This window comes from Talpa occidentalis, unplaced genomic scaffold (assembly GCF_014898055.3).
Source record: "Talpa occidentalis isolate TD23 unplaced genomic scaffold, MPIMG_talOcc4v2.1 talOcc4.3, whole genome shotgun sequence".
NCBI classification, from domain to species: domain Eukaryota; kingdom Metazoa; phylum Chordata; class Mammalia; order Eulipotyphla; family Talpidae; genus Talpa; species Talpa occidentalis.
The window spans coordinates 36,441,300-36,450,515 of record NW_023603184.1 but is presented as its reverse complement, the minus strand read 5'-3'; the positions used below and the strand labels follow the sequence as shown (position 1 = coordinate 36,450,515).

Sequence of the window (9,216 nt, the reverse complement as noted above, 5' to 3'; positions counted from 1 at the left end):
GCCAAAAAAAAAAATACTCTTATTTATTCAGCTTTCCTATGAAGGATAAAGAAAACAGGCAAATGTGATTTCTATACCACAACTCATTATAAAAGTCTTTGTTGTCACATTTTCATTGTATTGTTTCTTTTTTTTTTTAAAAGAGGCATGTATTTATTTATTTATTTGTTTGTTTATACATGCACTGGGTACAGTCAAGCACGGGAGGGTGAGAGAATTCACCAGAGCCAGAGCGGGGAGCAGAACAGGCAGAAGGACCGAAGCACACTGCTGAGGGGAGCAGGGGCGGCTGGAGAGGTCTGCGCGCCATGTGGGACCCTCCTCCCTGTGGTCGGGGAGAAGCCGGGGATGGAACCGGGCGCCGAATAGGGCGCGGGGCAGCTTCGCAAACCAGCGCTCAACCGCTGCGCCACTGGGAGGCCTTTTTTTTTTTTTTTTTTTTTTTTTGTTCCCTGAGAAGGTGTGGGGCAGCTATTAGAGGGTAAAAATTTCTTCATGATAATTGCTATGCTTGATTTTGGAGATTAGATACTGGAGAGCAATGTCAGAGGTGGAAAGCTCTTGAAGAGGTGTAATCCTCTGTGGTGGATAAGGAGGTCTGGCTTTCATTCATTAAGTCAGTGGCCCCTGTGTCAGGCACTCTGCGGGGTGGAAGGGCAACAAACAACAGCAACAAACAACAGAGTCTGATTTTGGAGAGCTTATGTCCCAGTGGAAGGAGTCACATAACTACAGGTGTATTTATGTGGTGCTAAGAAGAAAGTAAGTGACTACAGGTGACCCTCTGTGTCTGGCTTGACAGGGCAGACCCTTCTGGTCAGGGAATGTGGAAGGGGAGAATTGCGTGAAGTCAGAGAGAGTGCAGAGATCTCGGGGAAGCTGTTCCTAATTCAGCTGTTCCCGAGACAGCAGTGTGTTTTGGTGCCTTTAACACTGGGGCTGTGTTTGGTGGGCTCAGGGAAGGTAGACAGATGGTCACTCACACTGGCCACTTCCAGGCCTCAGTTTATCCTTCTGTCCAATGGGAGTAAAAGGAAATGAGGCTAAATCGATGTCTACTATAAAGAAAAATAAGGCTTTGTTACCCCAGGTGTCTGTCCTCTTTATGCAGTACAGTCAGCCTCTCCTTTCCCTCCCTGTTTTTCACCCTGACTTTTTTCTGTTTGTCTATCTGCCCAAGGTTTTGTAAACAGAAAACACCTTAAAACTCAGGGCTGGGCAAGCAGGAGTCAGGAGAGGGACTATGATGACATCGGCAGTACTGGTGGACATCCAGGAGGAGGTGACCTGCCCCATCTGCCTGGAGCTCCTGACAGAACCCCTAAGCATAGACTGTGGCCACAGCTTCTGCCAAGCCTGCATCACAGCCAATAAAGAATCAGTAATCAACCAAGACGGGGTGAGCAACTGCCCGGTGTGCCAGACCACCTACCAGCCCAGGAACCTCCGCCCTAATCGGCACCTGGCAACATAGCGGACAGACTCAGAGAGGTGGTGCTGAGCTCCGGGAAGCAGCTGATGGCGATTCTCTGCGAGCAACACGGAGAGAAACTCCAGCTATTCTGTAAGGAGGACGGGAAAGTCATTTGCTGGCTATGCGAACGGTCTCAGGAGCACCGTGGTCACCAGACCTTCCTCATGGAGGAGGTTGCCCAGGAGTACCAGGTGGGAGAGCAAGATGAAGGAGGAACCAGTGTCCTCGGCAGGAGATTTTAACTGCGTGCTCTAATCTGATTTCTTTGTAGTCTTCCCATTCAGCTGGAGGATGAACCAAGAAAATGCTTCTCCCCCACCCCCTACTTGGCCAAGAGTAGAGTTTTATCTTTCTTCCTGTTTTGAGTTTGGAAGATAGGTTGGCAATGAGAATGAATGACTCAGTGTTGCATGGATGGCGTCTTTCCCATCCATGGGAGAGGAGGGAGGGGAGAGACTCCACCTGTTTCCATCCCCTTTATATAAAATATACTTGGCTTTTTTGGTTTTGCATCAGGCCAAGTCGGCTCCATCAATGAGGTCAGCATAGTCTCAACCTCATTCATTCCATGTCCACTTACTGAGATGAGTTAATTCTTGACCCTGTTTGACCTGATATCTTTCATCTAGGAGAAGTTTCGGGAATCTTTGAGGAAGCTGAGGCAAGAGCAGCAGGAAGCAGAGAAACTTAACACTGTTATCAGAGAGAAGAGAATATCTTGGAAGGTAAGAGATTCTTCCTGAATGTCCAGGCATAGGAACCAGGGCACTGCATGGGAGCCCAGGGTGAAGGAGACCGGTCTGTCTGCTCCTTGACCTGGCTGGAGGAGCTTCCCTTGGCTGGGATCTCTGCAGCCCTTCCACTGAAAGGAATATTTTTATTGCAGGGAATTGTAAGGGAATGAGAAAAATGTATCCAAAGGAAACCCAGGTTTTTGAAGGCAGTTAAATAGGAGAGAACCCATGGCGATTGGTGGGCCCAAATTCCTGCTTCTGGGCTTTGTTCTGTCATTTCAAGTTCTGAAACTTAGAATGACAGACAGGTTAGGCACAGGCCAGTCACTCCCAGCTGAAACTCCAACTTGGAAGGGGAGGCTGATGCAAGGCATGAGGGGTGAGGGAGGCTGCCTGGAAGCTAAGTCTCCCCCAGCAATCACGGTCTCTACCTAGGAGACCTAGATAAGGCCGCATGGGGCTCATGGTCTGGAAGAGCTAGAGAACAGAAGGAAAGAACAGGTTCTGCAGACTTATTCCCCACTGACCCCTCCTCTTCCTGCAAGACCGGGCCAGGAACGCAGTGTTGAGCAGGAACCCCCACCCCTTATACAGGGGACCCCAGCACAGTAGACTAGCAGCTTCTTTCTCTTCTATGTTCCTGAAGAACCAGGTGGAGCCGGAGAGACACAGGATCCAGAAAGAGTTTAGTAAGTTGAGAAGCATCCTGGACAAGGAGGAACAGCGGCAACTGAGAAAACTGGAGGAAGAAGAGAGGAAAGGGCTGAGTATTATAGAAAAGGCCGAGGACGAGCTGATCCGGCAGAGCCTGTCACTGGAGAACTGGTCTCAGATCTGGAGCGACGGTGTCAGGGGTCAACAATGGATCTGCTGCAGGTAGGACTCAGAAAGGTGCTTCTAATTTGAGAGTTAAGGTGGAAGAGACTGACTTTCCTGCCCTTCTGACAAGGGACTGGCATTCTGGTGGGGGCAGGAAAATACATATATCTCTATGTCTGTCTGTCTGTCTATCTATCTATCTATCTATCAAAAATGCATGTATCTGTATCTCTCTCTATATCTGTCTGTCTCTCTCTCTATCTGCCTATCTACCTACCTACCTATCTCCTTAGACCGTTTATTAAACTGTGCAAAGGTCTTAGGTAAAGAATAGGATAATTAAAGGTACAAATGCTAAGGGAATGTCTCATTTTTATTATTTCTAAAGGATGGTTCAAAAGATTATTTGATACTATGTATCCAGCGATGTTCTATAGCAGCATTTATCAATCTTGCACAATTGGTATTTGGGGCTGAATAAGTCTGGGCTGTGAGGGGCTGGCTGTACTGTGCTTTTGGGATGTTTGGCAGCATCCCTGGCCTCTACCCATGAGGTGTCAGTAGCACAGTCCTTTACCTCACCCTCTAAGTACCTCACCCTCTAACTAAAACCAGAAGCCTCTCCAGACCCTGCTGAATATTGCAGCATGCCCCCCCTCCAATACTGGTCATTAGGCACCTGTTTATTGACATGATACTGTGTTGGAATTTTTTTTAAAGATTTATTTATTTATGCATACAAGAGCTGGGGTACAGGCCAGAGATGCAGGGGGGTGAGAGGATCCACCAGAGACAGAGCAGGGAACAGAACAGGCAGACTGACTGAAATACACTGCTGAGGGGGGCAGTGGGTGAGTCAGGAGAAGTCTGCTTCACCATGTGGGTTTCTCCCTGGCCGGCCGGGGATCAAACTTGTGCTGCAGAGGCCATGGATTGCTTCATAGTGTGGTGCTTAACCCCTTGTGCCACCAGGGAGGCCCATGTGTTAGAATTTTTAAGGTTACTTTCCACCTAGATTAATTACATGCCCAATTCAAGTACTTAGAAATTCTTTATCCCTTTGCTTTTCCTCTCTTCCTAGGGCAGAATCATTGCGTATGTTATAACAGAAATTTGAACAGGGCTTTTGAGGCAACAAGAAGTCTGGGCTCTGGTCTGTGTAAGTCGGGAGGGTGTAAAGTGTCAAGTGTAGAGATTTGATGGAGGAGCTTGAAGTGAGGTTGAAATTTGCATTGTTATTTTCTTCGTAAATGGTATGACCGTGAAATTCAGCATCTGTGTACCTTGTATACTCAGTCTGCTCCTTTTTCGGGCCTCCTTTTACTCTCCCTTTCCTGGTTGAATCATTTCTTGACTTATTCTGGGGCACTTACTTAAGTATTTACTTTCCCCATTGTCTGCTTCTAAGTTTACATCTTCATTTTTATCTTCTTGCCCTTTGTCTTCATCTTTGATGTGGGCTACCCTAAGGCCCTCTTCCTCCTGCCTTTGTCCTGGCCTCTCCAGAGATTGCTCAGACAGTAAGTGTAGCTCTGTAAGACAAAGGGATCACGATTTATAGTCTTAGTTTGGACACCTTCTAGACTCTCCACCCATTAGTATGACTATCTGGTAGACATTTTTAATTTGAGTGTTTTCTCACCATCAGTTTTTCTAGACCTTGCCCACCATGATCACATTCTTCCTTCTCGTCTCCATATCTGTGTGACATTGTTGCCCATAAAGATTTGATGGTTGGACGCAAGCCTGCAGCTCTCAAGTTCCAGAATGTAAGCCCTCAGAATCAGGCTAATGTGAGAGTATGAGGGTGTAAGGGGAGGCACCCTCAATTGGTCATTAGGGTCCCTCAGCCCAGCTAAGATTGCTGTGATCCTAGATAGTTCCTGTAAGTTGGTACCTCTTCACTTTTCATATCCAAACCATTGTGAGTTGCATTTCTGTCAAAGGAATGAAAAATAGCCCCAATATAGATAAGAGTTATTCCTGTGTTACATAAATCAAACTGTCAGCTTTTTCTCTAGGGTTGAGATATATAGAGTAAAGGTTAGGGAGACCAAATAGGAGACCAGGAGGTAGTTTTACTCATGGGAGGCAAGCAGTGGCAATGATGACTGTGTACAGTGGGTGGCTAAAATAAGTGAAATGAACTGGCTTAGTTTAAAGCGGCTCATCAGGGTGAATATAAGGTAATTTATAGGGTGGGACTTTGTCTCAATTTGGTGACTGACTGGATGCTCCTATCATTGAGGATGGAAGATAACAGAAGAGCCTTCATGGTTGCAAAGGAAAAGTAAGTCTTTTTAAACATCTTGAGTTTATCATTCCTGCGGCTCATTTGCTGGGATAGATGAGAGAGCCTTGTAGAAGTACAGCTTTGGGGATCATTAATCCATGTATGCTTTGAGGTCAAGCAAAACAGGTGAAGTCAGTAAAGCTAGGTCGGAGGGTTAGAGAGTGATATTTGTGCACAGTGATAACATAAGGCCCTTTGTGTTTGCCCCCGGAATGTACATATTTCAAGAACCAAAATTATGGCTTAATCATGTGTGATTCATAGGTGAAGCACATACATAACATTGCCCAGACATACACACCCAGTGTCAAATAGTCAAAATAAAGGTACTAGTAAATGAGTTGAATTATTTCCCCACATCCCTCTGTGGGGCATCTGAAGAACAGTTTGCCCTGGGTTCTTGGCTCTATTTTGTGGCCTTCATATTGGGACCATCCTTTTTTCCATCATATCAAGGGGCAATGGATGGAATGAGAAACATGGATGAAGCTCTCTTAGAGGACAAGACCTGCTACTCTTTGACTTAATCTGTCTTTTTCTTCCCTAGGATGTGAGTGATGTCACGAAAAGGTATGTGTAGGAGAACATGAGGTGCCCTAGTACCCTGTGATGGAATTCCTTTCCCATAAACATCTCAGTATCTGCTTCTAGCCCTGGCTCCTGTAGTTGATAAATGTCCTGAGAACATTTTATTGACACACATGTTTTTGTTAAAGGAATTCTCTTTGCTTATACATTTTATCAGAGGAAAATTTCTCATCTGCGTTGTCTCTCCAGGCCCAAGAATCAGGCTTGCAACATCTGCCTTTGGCTTCCCTTTCTTTCTTGACTTTAGCACAGTCCGTGTTTTGCTCCTAGTTCTCTCCAGGCTTCCATTTTTCTTAGTTCCAATAAAAACACAGACCTTTGGTCTTGTAAAGAGTTGCTTGTGCCCCAGGACAAAACATGTTCTCTGTCACATACTCTGAAGTCTCAACCATCAAGGTAACAATAGAGTTGCCCACAAACTTGGTGCTCTCCAGGTCTTCACAGCCATGTGAATATGGAGCCTATTGTTTGTTCTGAAATTTTCCACTCACTTTGGAGGTGAGACATTGCCTTTCTCCTTGTATAATATTCCCAGAGAGTGAATCCTCAGCTGCTGTTCTGAAGGCCTTTCTCCCTGGGACTGTGGGGAAATCTGACATCTAAATTCATAGACTCTTTAGAAGAGAACTCTTCACCTGATAGTCTCAAAGCCCCAGCAGCAGGTTCCTGATGTCCTGCCTGTCAGCAGGCCTCAGTAGCTCCTCTTTGTAGACCCTCTAAGGTGGCACGGACACTTTTAAGTGTTTTGTATCTTTTGTAGATGTAGCCAAGGATTTCCAGTCATTATTTAATTTTACATACTCTTTAGGATGTAAGGGAAATCATTCTGTTTTATAACAATAACAAAAAATGAGGTTGTGAGCAGTAAAATCTTATTAAAGTTTATAGAGATGATGAGAAGGTAATTTCAAGTCCAAGTCTTCTAGTTCCAAGACCAAGGCTCTTGCAGAATTATGCTAATTTGAGAAGTATTGAAGTTCACCAGAGGGCCTGGGAGATGAGCAAGGCAAAGGTGTTGGAGGAACCCAAGGTCAGCAGTGTGGGAGAGTAATAATATCTGTTCTCTCTAGGAGTGAGGACTGGACCCTGAAGAAGCCAGAAGCTCTCCCCACCAAGCTAAAGACTGGATTTCGAGCCCCAAATCTGAAAAAGATGCTGCGAGTTTTTAAAGGTGAGAAGATTCAGGGGACAGAGTTTAGATGTGGGATTATTGTCCTATTAAGAATAAATAAAATAGCACATACAGTTGGCATTTGATGTTCAGGGACAGAAAAGTAATGTGCTGAGGAAATGCAGTTCATATTTAAGGGGGAATCACCAGCTCATTCCTCACAGAATCCCCTGCCTCACCCCTCAGTCAGGTACAGGGAGAGATAGCAGACCTGAGATGGTGGGTGCAACACAACAGTATTGTTTCTTTTTATAGAGTTGACAGATGTTCAGAGCTACTGGGGTAAGTAGAAACCATGCCCTCTTTGAGCTGATGTGTTCTGATCTCCTTTCACATGCTCTACCCTAAACGTTGCCGCACATACTGTTAGCTGTGAGGTATTTATACCTCCCTGAGCCCCCCCACCACATAGTTCCAGTTGCTTCCATCCACTTCTTGTGTTTCCACGTACCCATCCTCACCTGCTGCTGTTGTTCTTTTGCCACAGTGGACGTAACTCTGAATCCACACACAGCTACTTTAAATCTCGTGCTGTCTAAAAACCGGAGGCAGGTGAGGTATGTGGGTGGTGAGCTGTCGGGGTCTCCTCTGGAAGAACATTATGAATGCAGTGTCCTCGGCTCTCAGCACTTCTCCTCGGGAAAGCATTACTGGGAGGTAGACGTGGCCAAGAAGACGGACTGGATCCTGGGGTGTGCAGCTACTCGGTGGGACCATTCTCTTTCAATCAGTTTGCGCACAATCGGAACGTTTACTCCAGATACCAACCTCAGAGTGGCTTCTGGGTGATCGGTCTACATCATAGACATGAATACCGCGCCTATGAGGACTCTTCCACCTCCCTGCTCCTCTCCATGACTGTGCCCCCTCGCCGTGTGGGCGTGTTCTTAGACTATGAGGCCGGCACTGTCTCCTTTTATAATGTCACTAACAATGGATTCCCCATCTACACCTTCTCTAAATATTACTTTCCTACCTCCCTTTGTCCATATTTTAATCCTTGCAACTGTGTAGTCCCCATCACCTTGCGTCGCCCAAGCTCTTGAATATTCTGCTGTCTCCACTCACGTCTGAGCGGCGCCTTTGACCCCAAAGCTCATCTGAACCTCAGACTCTCCTTCCTGATCTGCTTTTCTGCATCCTCACTCCTTTCCCTTTGAACACTTACTCAGTGCTGGGATGTATATGCAGCGATGATAGTAAACGTCCTTGACTAAACTATACATCCAGAGGTGAGTGAGAGGTGCCTTTGGACATTTTACCATTAAGTTTGGTATTTGATGGAGGATTTTTGTTGTTATTAATATGTGAGTTCAAATTTAGGATGTGTTCTTATGTTCATTTGTTGTAAGTTTCGGTACCAAATGGAAAATTGAATTTCAACAGATTGTCCCTGTATCTATTGAGATAAATAATCTAAGTCATTTTTTTTTCTATTATTGGAATACATCAATTTGTTTCAGTTGTTAAATCTAACACAATTTTCTGAAGTAAACCACTGTTATTTTACATGTGTAATACTGGATATGTATTTGCAAATAAGTTGTTTATGTTTTATTTTCCTCTCTATGCAAGAAATAGACCTGTAACTTGATATTATTGTAATATCTTTGTCAGGTTTTATAAAATGCAATGAGTAAAGAAATTGCTGTATTTTTGTAAGTATATATAGGATTGAATGCTAAAAACCATTATAAGGTGGCTTAAAATTCAAATTAAAGGAAAAGAGTCTAATATTAGTCCTGAATACAACCTTTGTAGATCTAAAAATCTAAGGGAAGTAATTGAAAAAAACAAACAAATTCCAAATCAGAACAAAATGGGGAGAGAGGAAACTAGAAACTGATGATCAACCTAAGGCAAAGTTTTTTCCCAGTATAGGAGGAAAATATAATGTAAAGAGAAAATAAGATTAATTTAAAGCACTTTCAGGAAAAGAACGATTTCTTCCAACTTTTCCACACCCCTTCTCTTTATGTTCAAACAGCTGGTGAATTAGCTGTTATGGCTTTGGAAGAGAGGTATTATAAACCAACTCTGAAAGAGATTATGCAGTAGATGTGAAAGTGGAAACCAATGGCAAGGAGTTGGTTCGAGCTGGCTGTCCAGCATAGAGCCCAGGCCCACTAGTGCCTGC

At 44.6% G+C, this 9,216-nt stretch overlaps 1 protein-coding gene across 1 annotated transcript; it reads left to right on the top strand.

Annotated features, from left to right (window-relative positions):
* The first annotated feature begins 1,185 nt into the window (after window positions 1-1,185).
* Window positions 1,186-8,875, top strand: LOC119255572 (tripartite motif-containing protein 6-like). The gene is given in 10 exon segments (XM_037522826.2): window positions 1,186-1,463; window positions 1,466-1,665; window positions 2,104-2,199; window positions 2,855-3,014; window positions 3,017-3,084; window positions 5,868-5,890; window positions 6,979-7,079; window positions 7,335-7,361; window positions 7,567-7,770; window positions 7,773-8,875. Coding segments are annotated over 10 exon segments (1,452 nt in total). The 5' UTR covers window positions 1,186-1,243; the 3' UTR covers window positions 8,126-8,875.
* The last annotated feature ends 341 nt before the right edge of the window (window positions 8,876-9,216 follow it).